Source organism: Equus quagga, chromosome 10 (assembly GCF_021613505.1).
Source record: "Equus quagga isolate Etosha38 chromosome 10, UCLA_HA_Equagga_1.0, whole genome shotgun sequence".
NCBI classification, from domain to species: Eukaryota; Metazoa; Chordata; class Mammalia; order Perissodactyla; family Equidae; genus Equus; species Equus quagga.
Window position 1 is genome coordinate 36,149,436 of NC_060276.1, and position 17,675 is coordinate 36,167,110.

Here is a 17,675-nt window from a genome sequence, read left to right on the forward strand (position 1 = left end):
AGCAGGCCTTGGTGTGGATCTCTTGTTATTTATCATTGTGTCTGCTTACTTAGTGTGGGCCCTTTCAATCTAGAGGTCTCTGCCCTTCAGTTCTGGAAAGTATCTGTTTATCTTTGTTTGTTTGTTTGTTGGCTCTTCTTTCAGTTTTTCTCCTCCAAGTTCTGGGACTACTTTGATATGGCTGTTGGACCTCCTGCTTTCATCCTCTACTTTTATTATCGATTTTTCTTTTGTTTTCCATCTTTTCCTTTTTGTTTTATATTCTGGCAGAGTCCCTCAACTTTATCATCTCTTCTGTCTATTGAATTTCCAATTTCCAATATCAGAATTTTAATTTTCAAAGGCTCCTTCCTTCTTTTTCAGTGTTGTTTTAATAGCATCCTGTTGCTCTTTCATGGATGCAGTCAATGTGTTGTCTCTTATTCCCCAGAGGGTATTAACGGGGTTCCTTTTATGAAGTTTTCTTCTCCTGTTGTTGTCTCTGTTTCCTCCAAGTTCCTCTTTCTGCTTGCTTCCATCAGAGCCTTTCATATATCTGCTGATCCTTGTCTGTCCATTCAGATTTGAGAATGAGGTACTAAAAAACTGGAAAGGTTACTGGGCTTCACTGAGAAGTTATTCAAATGTTAGTGTCTGGGGTCATTTCATTTCTCCAAAAAAGACCTCTCCAGTCTCTTGCCTGGGGGATAGTAGCTTGACTGCTAGTAATCTGGTGGCCAAAAAGAGGAAGTTGGAAAGGGGCTGAGGGTGGGGTGGGTGGGTCTTAATCTCACTGAATCCTTCCATTTTCAGTTTTACTTCCTCCCTCTATTATTGTATCTAGTGTTTTTCAGTCCAGAGTCTCTCTATTTCAGTTTTCCCAAAAAGGAACCTGTCTCCAGCCTGGCTGGCGAAGAGCAGGATGAGGGAGAGCTGTCCTCTGAACAGGCTTGGGCCAGCCCTCCTCTTTGCCATGGACCCCTCATCTCTGTCTTCAGAGGCACGGGCTCAGGAGCTCGCTTTGCTTCTTGTTGGCATCCTTCTCTGTTATCAGTTAGCTTTTAACTCTCTCTAAGCTTTCAACCAGTTACTGTTAGTCCTTGCTTTTTGTCTTCTAAAATTTTGTTGAACTTTCTCATCCAGCGGCCTCTTTCTGTCATTTTAGTTTTTTCCTTGTGGTTAATTCTCTTTAATTTTTAAAATTATTTTAAACTGTTTAAATTATTTTCCGGAGGAGCAGAGATAAACTGTGTACTCTTCATGTTTAATTGGTTAGTGTTAGTGTTAACCTGTTGCTTTCCCTCCTAAAAAATGAAAATATCATTTTTGTGATGATAGGTTGTATATTTATTATAAAATATTGGATGATACAGAAAATTATAAAGGACGAAGTAAAAATCACTTGATAATAGTTATCTTTGGTTGATGACATTACATTCTGGTATATATACTTAACCTATCAACATGATCAACGTTTTTCTAGTCACTAGATCTCAAATTGCATTAGATTTTTAGTAGCTAAATAGTATTCCACTATAGGAGTATCCACTTAAGTCCCTGTTGTTGGCCTTTCAGGATAAGTTCCACTTTTTTCCCTCCACTCTAAACAAGAATAACACATATCTTGTAGACTCAATTATTGTATAATTATTTTCTTAGTATGAATCCCTAGAAATGGAATTTGGGTCAAAGTAAATGGATATTATAAAGGCTCCCCCCACCACCGCCCTGTGTCACCAAATAAGTCCCTCTTCCCCCAGGAAAACTGGACTAGTTTATACTCCTATCAGAGATCTTGTTTCCCTAACTAGACTACTATGATTTATTTTTTAAATTACTTAGGTCCCACTTTGGTTTAAAAATGTAATTTGTAATATTAGTTAGCAAGTTGATGTTGAAAAGCTATTTTTCCCTAAGAATATTCTTATAGTTAACTCTGGACACTATAAAGTTTTAAATAACAATTGCCTATTAGCATCCTCAGATTGAAAAGTAGGTTATTTTATCACCATAAAGACTGTGGCTTAATGTTTTTTTCTTAAAGTTGGTTTTGTTAATTATAGTATCGAATATCACACTCCTTATATTAATGTCACCAGACTACCAGAATTTTCTTTGATACAAATCCTGATTTTTTTCTTTGAATGTAGTATTTCAAAAAGTATCGCAGCTAATAGGCTGTTACTTTAAGGCACTCCCTGGATGTGCTGACGGAGTGGAATGTGACTTGAATAATTTGTCATTGCACATTTAACTGTGTAAAAGCTATAATGGGGAAAGTCAAGCTGGATCACAATTAGATGGAAAATGGAATAAAATTCTAGGACTCCCGAGGCCCCCATAACTTTCTTGTGCTTGTATTGAGGCATGAAATTAAACAGTTCCTGATTTGGATAATGAACACTAATCATGAGCTAAACGTATAAATCATAAGCTTTTCTGCGCCACAAAAGATTTATCTTGCCAACCTTTGGCTTCAAATCATAATTTCAGAGACTTATGCGAAAAAGCATAAAATACTCTTACTTGTATTCAGCTGTATCTGTCTGAAATAGCAGGCCCCTTCATGTTTTAAATGTAAGTGTGAGCTATAGATAGTATAAGAACGCAAAGTTAATTGTTTTGGGGTGATTTGACAATTATAAATGGCTAGGAAAATCAACATTTGCTGCCACCTGCAGGTCACATTTCATAAAATGCCACATGTAAAATCATTTGTTTTTCCTTCCCCTAATTTTTCTCACTTGTTGGCAATTTATCCTGTTTATAGGAAACTGCGTGATTGCCCATTGTTCTCTATAGCTTGTGGTACTAGATAATGTTTAGGAGTTCCAAAAATGAAACCTCTAATGCAGCCTTTTTTTTTTTTTGCTTTTAACAAGAATTTAGTTAGTAAAGCTTAAATATAGAAACTTTTATAAAGATGCTCAATTTGCTTGTGTGCAACTGAAATAGTGTGCCTGCCTTGTTGCCATTTTTGTCAGTGTTTCTGGACTAGAACCTATGGAAGTAGGGAAAGTAATATGAGATAAGAGGTTTTGGAGCCAAATCTATAGCTGAGAATTTAACTGTTTCCTTGAGATCCAGATGTGACCTTGAAAGCAGATGGGCTTATTTCAGGCACCTCTGTGTAACTGAGCTGTAATGTATCAAGAGCAGACATGGGTAATTTGAGCAAATTTTATGTTCTTTTACTATCCGTTCAGGCATTACTTTTAGGAAGTTGGTTCTAAGTAATTTGAAAGATTATTTTTCGCACTCAGCTTTGTATTTTTCTCTTGTTCTAATGAGAAACTCACTAATTCAACCAAGCTTTCATAGAATTCAGGCTCGTATTAGAACAAAAACTGCCATGAATGTGAATTCTTTATGCTTGTCACTGAAACCAAGTTATTTCTCGAGTCGGTCAGGCTGTTTAACAGTAGTTTTTTTAAGGAAAAAACTCAAAATATCCAGAGTATTTAATTTTTCCTTCAATTTAAGCTAAAATACACAATCTATTTCTTCACTTCTTGCAACATAATTGTTATCAGAAATAAGACTTCTCTTTTTAATACAGAAACTTAAACTTTTCCAAAAGCAAGAAGTGTTTTTTATTGAGGTCATAATAGTTTATAACATCGTGATATTTCAGTTGTACGTTATTTGTCAGTCATCATATAAATGTGCTCCTTCAACCCTTGTGCCCACCCCTCAACCAACCTCCCCCTGGTAACCACTCAGCTGTTCTCTTTGTCTGTGTGTTTATCTTCCACATATGAGTGAAATCATGTGGTGTTTGTCTTTCTCTCTCTGGCTTATTTCACTTAACATAATACCCTCAAAGTTCATCCTTGAGGACCTTGTTGTTCAGTTGCGAATGGGACGATTTTGTCTTTTTTATGGCTGAGTAGTATTCCATTGTATATATATATCACATCTTCTTTATCCAATCATCAGTCGATGGGCACTTGGGTTGCTTCCTCGTCTTGGCTATTGTGAATAATGCTGCAGTGAACATAGGGGTGCATAAGTCTCTTTGAATTGTTGATTTCAAGTTCTTTGGATAAATACTCAGTAGTGAGGATAGCTGAGTTGTATGGTATTTCTATTTTTAATTTTTTGAGAAATCTCCATACTGTTTTCCATAGTGGCTGTACCAGTTTGCATTCCCACCAGCAGTGTATGAGGGTTCCCTTTTCTCCATACCCTCTCCAACATTTGTTATTTTTTGTCTTGGTGATTATAGCCATTCTAATGGGTGTAAGGTGATATCTAAGTGTAGGTTTTGATTTTCATTTCCCTGATGATTAGTGATGTTGAGCATCTTTTCATGTGCCTATTGGCCATCTGTATATCTTCTTTGGAAAAATGTCTGTTCATGTCCTCTGCCCATTGATCGGGTTGTTTGGTTTTTTTGTTGTTCAGTTGTGTGAGTTCTTTCTCTCTTACGGAGATTAACCCCTTGTCAGATATATGATTTGCAAATATTTTCTCCCAGTTGGTGGGTTGTCTTTTCATTTTGATCCTGGTTTCCTTTGCCTTGCAGAAGCTCTTGAGTCTGATGAAGTCCCACTTGTTTATTTTTACTTTTGTTTCACTTGTCCAAATAGACATGGTACTCAAAATGATCCTTTTAAGACTAATGTAAAAAAGTGTACTGCCTGTATTTTATTCTAGAAGATTTATGATTTCAAGTCTTATCTTCAAGTCTTTGATCCATTTTGAGTTTATTTTTGTGTGTAGTGAAAGGTAACGATCTACTTTCATTGCTTTGCATGTGGCTGTCCAGTTCTCCCAACACCATTTATTGAGGAGAATTTCCTTTCTCCATTGTATGTTCTTAGCTCCTTTGTTGAAGATTAGCCATCTGTAGATGTGTGGTTTTATTTCTGGGCTTTCAATTCTGTTCCATTGATCTGTGCGCCTGTTTGTACAAGTACCATGCTGTGTTGATTACTATAGCTTTGTAGTACATTTTGAAGTCAGGGATTGTGATGCCTCCAGCTGTGTCCTTTCTCAGGATTGCTTTAGGTATTTGGGGTATTGTCTTGCCCCATAAGAATTTTAGGATTCTTTGCTCTATTTCTGTGAAGAATGTCATTAGAGTTCTGAAAGGGATTACATTGAATCTGTAGACTGCTTTAGGTAGTACGGACATTTTAACTATGTTTATTGTTCCAATCCACGTGCATGGAATGTCTTTCCATTTCTTTATGTCATCACTGATTTCTTTCAATAATGTCTTATAGTTTTCGTTGTATAGATCTTTTACCTCCTTGGTTAAATTTATGCCTAGATCTTTTATTCTTTTTGTTGCAATGGTAAATGGGACTGCATTCTTGACTTCTCTTTCTGTTACTTCATTATTATAGAAATGCAACTGATTTTTGTCCGTTGATTTTGTACCCTGCAACTTTGCTGTAGTTGTTGATTATTTCTAATAGTTTTCCAATGGATTCTTGAGAGTTTTCTATATATAAAATCATGTCATCTGCAAACAGCAAGAGTTTCACTTCTTCATTGCCTATTTGGATTCCTTTTAGTAGGCCAAAACCTCCAGTACTATGTTGAATAAAAGTGGTGATAGTGGGCACCCTTGTCTTGTTCCTGTTCTGAGATGGAGGGCGTTCAGTTTTTCCCCATTGAGTATGATGTTGGCTGTGGGTTTGTCATATATGGCTTTTATTATGTTGAAGTAATTTCCTTTTCTCCCCATTTTATTAAGAGTTTTTATCATAAATGGATGTTGGATCTTGTCAAATGCTTTCTCTGCATCTATTGAGATGCTCATGTGGTTTTATTCTTCATTTTGTTGATGTGGTGTATCACGTTGATTGATTTAGGGATGTTGACTCATCCCTGTGTCCCTGGTATAAATCCCACTTGGTCATGGTGTATGATCTTCTTAATGAATTGCTGTATTCAGTTTGCAAATATTCAGGATTTTTGCATATAAGTTCATCAGCAATGTTGGCCTGTAATTTTCCTTCTTTGTCTTGTCCTTGTCTGGCTTTGGTATCAGGGTCATGTTGTCCTCATAGAATATGTTAGTAAGTGCTCTGTTTTCCTGAATTTTTTGGAATAGTTTGAGAAGGATAGGTATTAAATCTTCTATGAATGTTTGGTAGAATTTTCCAGAGAAGCCGTCTGGTCCTGGACTTTTATTTTTTGGGATGTTTTTGATTACTGTTTCAATCTCTGTACTTGTGATTGGTCTGTTCAGATTCTCTAATTCTTATTGATTCAGTTTTGGGAGGTTGTAAGAGTCTAAGAATTTATCCATTTCTTCTAGATTGTCCAATTTGTTGGCATATAGTTTTTCATAGTATTCTGTTATAATCTTTTGTGTTTCTGTGGTATCTGTTGTAATTTCTCCTATTTCATTTCTAATTTTATTTATTTGAGCCTTCTCTCTTTTTTTCTTTGTAAGTCTGGCTAGGGGTTTGTCAATTTTGTTTATCTTCTCAAAGAACCAACTCTTTGTTTCATTGATCTTTCTCCTGTCTTTTCTGTTTTAATTGCATTTACTTTTGGTCTAACTTTTATTATTTCCTTCTTTCTGCTGACCTTGGGCTTTGTTTGTTCTTCTTTTTCTAATTCTCTTAGGTGTAGTTTGAGATTGCTTACTTGAGACTTCTCTTGTTTGTTAGGGTGGGCCTGTATTGCAGTGAATTTTCCTCTCGGGACCGCTTTTGCCACATCTTATATGAGTTGATATGGTGTGTTTTTCATTTGTCTCCAGACAGTTTTTGATTTCTCTTTCAGTTTCTTAAATCATCCATTGGTTGCTCAATAGCATGTTTAGTCTTCACATCTTTGTCCTTTTCCCAGCTTTTTTCTTGTAGTTGATTTCTAGTTTCATAGCCTTGTGGTCATAAAAGATCGTTATTATTATTTCAATCTTCTTAAATTTGTTGAGGTTGCCTTGTTTCCCAACATATGGTCTGTCCTGGAGAATGTTCCACGCACACTTCGGAAGAATGTGTATTCTGCTGTTTTTGGTTGGAATGTTCTCTCTCTATATATAAGCTACATCTGGTCTGGTTTTTCTTTTAATTCCACCATTTCCTTATTGACTTTTTGTCTGGAGGATCTATCCATTGACGTAAGTGGGGTGTTAAAGTCCCCTAGTATTATCGTGTTGTTGTTAATATCTCCTTTTAGGTTTGTTAATAGTTGCTTTATGTACTTTGGTGCTACCGTGTTGGGTGCGTAAATATAAGTGTTATGTCTTCTTAGTATAGTGTCCCTTTTATCATTATATACTGCCCCTCTTTGTCTCTCTTTACCTGTTTTATCTTGAAGTCTGCTTGTCTGCTGTAAATATTGCAACATCTGCTTTCTTTTGTTTGCCATTAGCTTGGAGTATTGTCTTCCATCCCTTCAGTGTGAACCTGTGTTTGTCTTTCGAGCTAAGATGTGTTTCCTGGAGGCAGCACGTTGTTGGGTCTTGTTTTTTAATCCATCCAACCACTCTGTGTCTTTTGATTGGAGAATTCAATCCATTTACGTTTAGAGTGATTATTGATATGAGGGCTTAATGCTGCCATTTTATCGCTCATTTTCCAGTTCTTCTGCATTTCCTTTGTTTCTCCTCCCATGTATTTTGGACTACCAGTTCGGTTAAGTAGTTTTCTATGATGGTTTTCTTAGTTTTCTCCTTATTTATCATTTGAGTCTCTGTTCTAATTATTTGTTTAGTGGTTACCATTAGGTTTGTATAAAAAAATCTCGTACGTGAGATAGTCCATTTTCTGATGACCTTTTATTTACTTAAACTAAGCTGATTCCATCCCTTTTCTCTTCCCCTTCTATGTTGTTATTGTTACATCTTATTCCATCTTGTGTTGTAAGTTTGTGGTTAATGACGAGATTATATTTATTTTTGGTATTTTCCTTCCCTTTATGTTTAATGTTATAATTGTTTGCTAACTTGTTCTGATAGAGAGCTGCAATTTTCTGATTTTGCCTACCTATTTATCTCCTTGCTCAAGGCTTTCTAACCCTTTCTTTTTTTTCAGGTATAAAGGTCTCCTTGAGGATTTCTTGTAGGGGGTGTTGTTGTGGTGATGAACTCCCTTAGCTTTTGTTTATCTGGGAAAGTTTTTATTTCTCTATCATATTTGAAGTGTATTTTCACTGGATGGAGTATTCTTGGCTGAAAGTTTCTGTCTTTCAAGATTTTGAATATATCATTCCACTCTCTCCTAGCCTGTAAGGTTTCTGCTGAGAAATCTGCTGAAAGCCTAATAGGGGTTCCTTTGTAAGTTATTTTCTTCTGCCTTGCTGCTCTTAATATTTTTTCTTTGTCATTGGCTTTTCCAGCTTTACTACTATATGCCTTGGAGAAGGTCTTTTTACATTGATATAGGGAGGAGATCTGTTAGCTTCTTTCACTTGCATTTCCACCTTCTTCCCCAGGTTTGGGAAGTTCTCAGCTATTATTTCTTTGAACAAGCTTTCTGCACCATTCTCCTTCTCTTCTCCCTCTGGAGTACCTATAAATTCTTGTGTTGCATTTCCTAATTGAGTTGGATATTTCTTGGATAATTTCTTCATTACTTTTTATTCTTAGTTCTCTCTCCTCCTACCTCTGAAGCATTCCTATATTTGTGTCCTCAAGACTGCTGATTTGTTCCTTCATAATATCTGCTCTATTGTTTAGGGAGTCCTGATTTTCTTTATCTCATCCATTGTGTTTTTCATCTCCAACATTTCTCATTGGCTCTTCTTTATTAGTTTCAGTCTCTTTTGTGAAGAAGTTCCTGATTTCATTGAACTATCTGTAGTTTCTTGTAACTCGTTGAGGTTTTTTTATGATAGCTATTTTGATTTCTGTGTCATTTAGATTGTAAATATCTGTGCCTTCAGGATTGATTTCTGGGTTCTTGTCATTTTCATCCTGGTCTGGAGATTTAAGATATTTTTTTCATACTGCTTTATGGCATGGATTTGTGCCTCTGCATAGTGATAATATCTGGTTGCAGCTTCCACCTGTTGCCACTGGATGGGGGTCAGGAGCTGTGTATTCTGAGCCCACCACAATCTGTGGCTTGCTCACTCCATCCACTGGCTGCTTTTCTGTCTGTGCGGTGTTCTGGCCAACCAGCTGAGCTGGTGTCCTGACTGGGGGGAGAGGCTCTTTCTTTTACCTTCACTATCCTAGGGACAGTCTTACTTGGCCCTCACTGTATGCTCTTCTGGGGTACTAGCTTGCTGAAGACACCCCCACAATAGCTTAGTCACCTCTGTGTGGGGCATTCCCATGGGCTATGAGGGAACTCAGAGAGTGGTGGTGTTTTTCTGGAGGGCTGCCCCTCCCCCCTTTCCTCTAAGAACTGCATGCAGTCCTGTGATTGAAGAATCCCCCTACCTATTTCCACTTCCTCCAGAGGGTCTAGCACCTCCACCTTCAGACGTATGGCTGTGTGGGTCTCTCACACATCTTTTGTGTTGTTTGTCCTCTGTTGGAATATGAATGTTGTTTTCATTGTATCTTAGAGGGGAGAGTCTAAGAGGAGAGCTCACTCCACCATGATGCTGACATCACTCTCCTGTTTAGCAGTATTTTTTAAACATTCAGATGTTTGCTTCTTTGAAATTGTTTTAAATAATTGCATATAAAATAAAATTCATCTGTAGATTAACCTTACTGTCAATGGGCCTTCAGAATTTTAAGGATGACCTTGTATTAATCAGAAATAACTTGATGGAATATAATTTAATGAATTATAATTCTTGAACCTGTATTGATTGCCTCTGTGTCCTCATCTTCTTACATTTCTTTCAACTTGTGTTCTCTAACTCAAATACAATATGTGCTGCATCAATTCTTATACCATTTAAAAGTATGAAATCCACAATCCCCTTTTTGATTCCTATTTGAATGTATAATAAAGCTTATGAAAAACAGTTGTTCTAGATGCTTAATTTTCTGTAGAGTGAATTAATAAATATGTATGTATTTATTGAGGACTCTCAATGTAGCCCTATGGATGGAGCTTATGTTCTAGTAGGTGAGACAAATTGTAATATGTTGAATGGTGATAAATATTTTGAAGAAAACATAGTGTAAGAGGATATAGGGAGACAAAGGGACTTTTGTTTCATTGTGAGTCATCAGGGAAGTCCTCTCTGAGGAGGTGACATTTGAGCAGACACCTGGATGACGTCAGGAAGAGAGCCATGCAAATACAAATGGGAAGACCATCCCAGGCAGAGGGAACAACAAATAGAAAGACTCTGAAGAGAAGGGTGTCTATATATATTAGGTTAAAAACTGCACAGACCCAGACTATCCAAGTGAAACAACGTATGTATGCATTGAGAAGTACAAAATGAAATTGTAAGATAGTGGTATCATTAATTGACTAACATACCATTAAATAAGTTTGCCTCATCACCTGCATCATCTAGGTAAATCCTGCAAAATTCGTGTTTTATTAATTGCTTCTCTCTCTCCCACTCTCCCCTGCTTTCCCAACTCTCCCCTCTCTTGCCCCACTTTCTCCCTTTGTCCTACCTCCCCCTTTTCATTTCAGTGAAATTGGAGCGGTTTGAAATTCCAATCAAGGTTCGCTTAAGCCCAGAGCCATGGACCCCTGAAACTGGTTTGGTCACTGATGCTTTCAAACTGAAAAGGAAGGAACTGAAGAACCATTACCTCAAAGACATTGAGCGAATGTATGGGGGAAAATAAAATGCTGCTGTCTTATTTACAGTTGTGCAGGAGGTGGCCTGGTGGTTTTTCGGTTCTAGAGTTTTAAGCCTTGTTGAACTGTCTGTTAGAATGTAAGGTATATCCTTCTAAAGAAATGGTAATAAAAAAAACCCAAAGTGATTAAAATAGTCGTCAAGTCTACTTTAACTTAGTTTTGCGTAGTTCTAGTGAAGCTGAAATTGAAAAGTTGTTTCCCTTTAGCTGTGTTATTAGTTTTAGAGCAAAAATTCTGCTTTTAAAAATTAGCATAAGGTATACTTGTTTTCTTAAAGAAAAATATTTAATGTTGAACACAATAAATTGCAGTTGGAATAGAATGTAGTTTGAGGAAATTTGCAGCTTCCAATGTCTGTTGTCTTTCTAGTGCAGAAAAAGCTTAAATATTCAGCATGACAAAAAAATCTGTATTAACACTACTCAAAGCAGAAGTGCCACAGGGCTTTAGAATTCTCTCCTGACCATTTATCTTGAAGGGAAACTTCAATCGTAATATAATATACAGACTCAAATAATACCTTGGAAACCATTTTAGGATTCATAATTATTGCCTAGGTTAGACATAGAATCATTGTAATATTGTGAATAATTACAGTGCCTGAAGTAAGAATAAAACAAAATAAACACACCAAAAAATATCTAGTAATATATTTAAAGGGAAATTGAACTGCCTTTTTGAAACTTGGAGGTCTAAAAATCAGTAACTGTAATTATTTGAATGACTTAAGAGTAAAGTACATTTTTAAAACTGGTGAAACTTGCCTTTCTATGTTTGTTCCAAGTAGATGACTGAGACCAAGAGTAAAATGATAGAAAGTTAATCAGATTTTAATAAGCAGCATTTTCTCTGTTAGAAAAGGTGATGAAATTATAGATATTTCAAATTAATGACCCTTGCATAGCACTGAATCTGGGAAAGGATTTCGACTCTGAATTTATCTTTGATAACAGGGATTCATTTTTAAATGTACTCATATTAAATTACACTTGTAATTTAAGATCTGTTGATTTGATTCTTGATCAGTAGTTTGTATGTGAGAAAGCCTTTCATTTTGCTTTAATTTTAGCAAAGCGGGTTATGATGAATGACTTCTCCAATATCTTGTTGGAATCTATGAGTGATTAATTACCTTGCATGAATTTTGGGAAGTTAAAGGGAAGAACACACTGTTACCACTTTTTTCCTCTTGACAAGAAGACTTTAGAAACTGGAAGTGCTAGATTTCGGAGAAGGGAAGTTACTCAATAAGGGCCTGATATTCGTGCAGTAACTTGGCATGTGGGCTTCTTTTTGAATCTTTAATTAAAATTTGGGATTATATATCCCTGATAGATATTCACACTTGAACCATAGTTACTGTAAAGAGCAAAAATTCTTAATATCATTATTCTTTGCACTTTTTTCTTAATCATTTTATATATATACATATATATGTTGCTTATATTGCTTTGTACAGATGTGGGCCACCACTGCAACAAAATACATTCTTTTTGCTCTAAAATATTTATAAAGAAGATTTTTAACTGTGTTGTGTATATGGTGGTAAAAAGGATAAAATCATCTGGTGTTATATAAGCAAGAATGAAGGTTTTTGTAAAGATTTCTGTTCAGCGTTCTGCAGTGTAAAATTCGAGGTGCGTTCTCCTTGAAGTTATGTGTATGTGACTATTCTCATTCTTTTCAACTTGCCTTTGAAGAGTGAAAAACCATTATTATCAAGTAGACTACTGTTCAGCTTCTACTGTTTCTGGCCCACTGTTGATCCTTTAAGAAGAATTTCCTTAGACTTTTTCAATATGTGGTTTTTTTCCCCATTTGGAATGATTTTAAATGCGTGAGTGCATGCATACTTGGATGTTTCCACCCCCCATCAACCCCCATCTCCCAAAAGCTAGAACACTGCCAGCTAATCTGTTGTATGGGTCCTTTAGAAACACGTAATTAACACTTAAGGTTGGGTGCTGCTAATTCTTTGCGAAAATCCAAATATTGTTAAGGGACCAGGGAGATGCCACTGCCCCCTAATTTTTCATCTAAAAATATACATGTTTATGTAAACAGATCTTTCCATACTCATAGTGATTTTTCAAGTATTTGAGCCTAAAGATTTTGATCCTACGTTTTTATACCTGTTTAAATCGTTCACTGTTATTATTACATGTCAGCCATCAAATAAAGTTGTACTTAAAAAATTTACTACAATTATGTACGTTTCTAAGTCGAATACTTATGACTTGTTTTAATTACAGGAAAGTATCTTGCCTCCTTGATATTTATAATCCTTTTTTTCCTAAAATGGAGGTATAATTATATGACTTTTAAGAACTGAAATACAGATAAATGATTTAAAAAGTCAGAGGTTAAGGAGATTAATGTTTCTGTGGTCATAAAGACTGATTGATAATCCTTGCCTATATATTCCTGGTAGCATATGACAAATGTTTCTGAGGTAACAAGATGAGAACAGGTTAAAGATTTTGGGATTTGGAGAGAAATATTTTAATTTTTAAATGTAGTTAAACAAATTAGAATGTATTCATATTTGTACTTTCTGTTAAAATGCATGATTACAGGATTGTTACTTAGATTTTTGTGTTTACTCTTGGTGAAAAGCTTTGTTTTTTTCTTGTTTTTAAGTTTGCACTCGAATCTTAAGAAATAAATCCACCCATGTTATCAAGCCAATTTGTGCTTAATTGTGCGACGGGATAAAATCCACAAGTTTGAAGAGTATTAGTTAAACATTTGAACACTTATTTTTAAAGTGTTCATCTCTAGGTTTATGGAATTGCACCAAGCAGTTAACCTGACTTGTATAAGACCCATCTATTAGTTGGGAGTTAACTTGGTACAGATAGTAGAGTAGAACCCTTTTGTAACATTGATATTGTGGGACAAACATAGGCATGTTCTATGGGTTATTAGTAGGTGCTAAGAAATAACTGTTACCTTTAGGCTAATTAAAATTTAGGGAGAATTTAACTTATCTGACTTCTATGAAAGTGGTTATATAGTGATGTTAGAGCTCTAGAACCAGACTGCCTCAATCTATTCCCTCTCTTTGCCACTCACTAGCTATGTGACTTTGGGCAAGTTAACTAACATCTCTCAGCTGCGTTTCTCCATCTGGGAAAATGGGATTGGTTGATAATAGGATCTACCTAATAGGGTGGTTGTGAGGGTTAAAATGAGTTAATCCATGTAAAGTGTTTAGAACATAGTAACCTTATTTATGTTTAACTATCATAATCATTAATATTATATCCAGGCAGTATTCATCAGTCGGGTTAATGTATTGGCTAGCACACTCAGGACCTTAAAAGATTGCCCGTCCTGAAGACTTTGTGGAAAGAGTTCTGGATTTAGAGGTGAGGAGACCTGGCCTCATTCTATCACTAGCTTTGTGACCATCTTAGCTTTAGCTGCTTCTTCCCATATTTAAAAAGAAAAAAAGAATAGACTTCAAAAAAAGGCCCTTTGGAAAAAGAGAAGGATGAATGACAGAAGAAATCAGGAGTGTAATGGTCCCCACAGTCCATCATGTCAAGCTTTCATATTGGGACTTTGCTGTCCCAAGGTGGTGTGTTTTCTTTTAATGGTGCCCTAGGTCCCAAGTTTCCTGTAGGGATATGAGGCTGTGGATGATGCCATCACAAGCAAGAAGTTAGGATTCTACTAGGTTCCAAGCATCTTTGTCATTCTCATGTTCTCTTTGTTTAAAAATCAGGGTTGTGCACAGGTTAATTTAAAGAAGTGCTTTCAAACTTTGTTTTTACTGTGATCAACAATGCTGTGCACTCATGCTTATGTGTATATACAACAATATTTTATGACAGTATTTGTGTGAAAAAACAATACTAATGAGATACTCACTAACTTTCTATTTCATTTATTTAAATACTCGTTGTGACCCACCAAATTGATTTCATGACCCTGCAAAATAGTGTCCATTAAAACTTTCGGTGAGGTTGGGAATGTTCTGTATCTGTGCCATCCATTACAGTAGCCACCAGCCACATGTAGCTATTGAGTATTTGAAATGTGGTTAATGTCACTCAGGCATTGAATTGTTAATTTCATTTCCATGTTGGACAGCCAGCTCTGGAGAGCTTGCAAGCCACAGGTTTAAAGTCAGCTATCCTACAAAGTCTGGAACAGAGCTGTCCCCTGCCCTCATCCTCCCCACTTCCTCTACCTCAGAGGCAACCATTTTCCATACTTAGTGAATTGTTTTGGTATTTACTGTCTTGTATCTAAATAATCTGCTTGTTTTGCTACTTCTCGGCTTTGTCATTATTTATTGACCTCTCACTATACAGAGGCACACTTCCCATCTTCCCAATATAGATGTGTAGTTAGAGATCAGTAAGTGTTAAAATGATAATAAGTATGCTATTCAGAGTTGAAACGTGTCGTAGGAAAACTGATTAATTTTCCTTTCCTACACTTTTAACCCCATGGATCTAATAATTTGTTTCTCTTGCATTTGCTTGGTTTTCTGTGTACTTGTTACTAAGAATTCAACCCCGGACTCTCCACCAACTGTGTCTCCTCTCAAGACTTGCAGATGACAAAAATTCTAACAATTTCATCTTTGGAAAGAGATCTCTTCTTGAACCTCTGACCTACTCCAATCTAGGTCATTCGCCCTCCTTTACCTGGTACAGGCCCGTTATTTTAGGACTTACCTTCACCATCACCCTGAGTGTTCCCTTCAGCTTTATCCTGTGTTAGATCTCCTTTTTCCTATATCCCATGTCTTTTTCTTACTTGGCTTATTCCGTGTTTTTGATGGAACCCATCTTATAGTAGCTCACTGAGAAGGCATATATGGGAGGTACGTTTGAGACCTTTAATTGATAATTTGGTTGGATGTAGAATTCTGAACTGAAAATCTCCCATCCATGTTGAAAGCAATATTCCTTTGACATTAAGCTTCAATGTTACTTTTGGTAGTTCAAAGCCATTCCGATTTCTCCCATGCCTTCTATGGGACTTGTTTTTCCATGCAGAAGTTCATAAAATCTTCTCTGTGTTCTCTGAAATTTCATGATGATGTGCTTTGGTGCAAGCATGTTTTTATTTATTGTGCTTGGACATTTCAATCCAGAAACTCAGGTACATCTGTTCCGAGAAATTTTCTTCTTTTCTTGAATTGTTTAATTGATTTGTTCCTCTCCATTTTCTCTTTTTTCTTTAAAGATTGGCACCTGAGCTAACAACTGTTGCCAATCTTCCTTTTTTTTCCCTGCTTTTTCTCCTCCAAATTCCCCCAGTACACAGTTGTGTATTTTTAGTTGTGGGTCCTTCTAGTTGTGGCATGTGGGATGCCGCCTCTACATGGCCTGATGAGCGGAGCCATCTCCACGCCCAGGATCCGAACCAGTGAAACCCTGGGCCACTGAAGCGGAGCGCGTGAACTTAACCACTCGGCAACGGGGCCAGTCCCTTCCATTTTCTTTGTTCTCTCTCTCTAGAACTTCTGTTATTCAAATGATGAATCACCTGAACTGATCCTTTAATGTTCTTATCTTTTTGTTCCTATTTTTCATCTTTTTAAAAATTCTACTTTCTGGGAGATTTCCTCGACTTGCTATTTCACCCCTTCTCTTGAATTTTTCATTTCTGCTATCATGTTTGTAATTTCTAACAGCTGTTTTTTGGTTCTTTTTATATTCCTTTTTTTTGCAACTTTCTGTTCTTGTTTCATGGTATTTTCTTTTAAGTTTTTAAGCTTTCTTAAACCTGCAGAGCCTGTTTACTACAGTTTACTTTTTTCTGCTTTCTTTTGTCTCTCTTCTTCAAAGGTTTCTTAATCACTGCCTGCTCACTTAAGAAGAAAGTTCTAGAAAGCTGACTAGAAGGTCTAAAAGTATGGGTGGAGCTTGTTAAAAGAACTTCTCTATAAGGTGATTTTGGCTGGCCCGTTTTGCAAATCCCACATCTGTGTCTTTAGATTGTCCCTCTAGGGCCAATTGGATTCTCCTGAGATGTCTCTTCTAGTCTCTTTTATGGAGGGTAAATTTTGAACTACCAGTGTTTTGGGGAATCATGTGCAAGAAGACGGCTTTGTGGGGGTTGTTTCTGCATGTATCATGTACAATTGCTTAATTGCCCTGTCTTCTGTATAGAACCCCTGTCCTATGCCTAATGTCCCCTCAGTTTTCCTGCTTCAATCTTCTGCTGGGGTGAGAGGAGGAGCAGTCATTACCCCAGTGGTACAGATGAGGGGAGTGGTTGATGGATCTGTGTCTTTTTTAAGCAGTTGTCTCAGTCTTTGGGGTGCTATAACAGAACCACAGGCTGTGTGGCTTAAACAACAAACATTTATTTCTCACAGTTCTGGAGGCTGGAAGTCCGAGATCAGGGTGCCAGTATCATTGGGTTCTTGGTGAGAGCCCCCTTCTTGGTTTACAGCAGCCATTCTCTTGCTGTATCCTCACATGGCAGAGAGCAGAGAAAGCAAGGTGTTGTGTCTCTTATAAGGGCACTAATCCCATTCATGAGGGCTCCACCCTCATGACATAATTGCCTCCCAAAGCATCCCCCCAATATCATCACATTGGGGTTTAGGATTTCAACATATGAATTTTTTGGGGGGCCACAAACAGTCCATAACAACGGCTTTCAACCAGTCTTTATTTTGGCTTTAGCCCCTTTACCTCCACTTTTGGAAGTACCTGGTGCTGCCATTTCTAGAGCCTTTTGGACATTCTACACAATGTAAATAGGTTGGTTCTGCCACTGCCCACTTAGTATTCTGTTAAAATTTGATTTTTTATCAGCCTTCTGGCTTCCAAAATATTGGCACTGTTGTCATTTCTATTTCCCTTGTGTTTGTGGGTTTACCCCTTAAAAAAATTTATTTACTGTAGTTTTAGTGTGTTTTCTTTCTTTCTGGAACTCCTTTGTTCTTTACCCAGAAATCACCCCAAAGTTTCTTTATCAAATATGAGGCCTGTACCTAAGTTAAGAGGTGCTTTGCTACACACCAGA

General features: G+C 36.7%; 1 protein-coding gene across 8 annotated transcripts in view; it reads left to right on the forward strand.

Moving 5' to 3' along the window:
• Positions 1–13,364, forward strand: part of ACSL4 (acyl-CoA synthetase long chain family member 4) — an 89,710-nt gene extending 76,346 nt beyond the window's left edge. For all 8 annotated transcript variants that reach the window (XM_046673071.1, XM_046673078.1, XM_046673076.1 and 5 more), the window contains one exon: positions 10,503–13,364. In XM_046673071.1, the coding sequence (XP_046529027.1) occupies positions 10,503–10,660 (158 nt within the window). In that variant the 3' untranslated portion in view covers positions 10,661–13,364. The remainder of the gene's footprint in view (positions 1–10,502) is intronic.
• Positions 13,365–17,675: the final 4,311 nt, after the last annotated feature.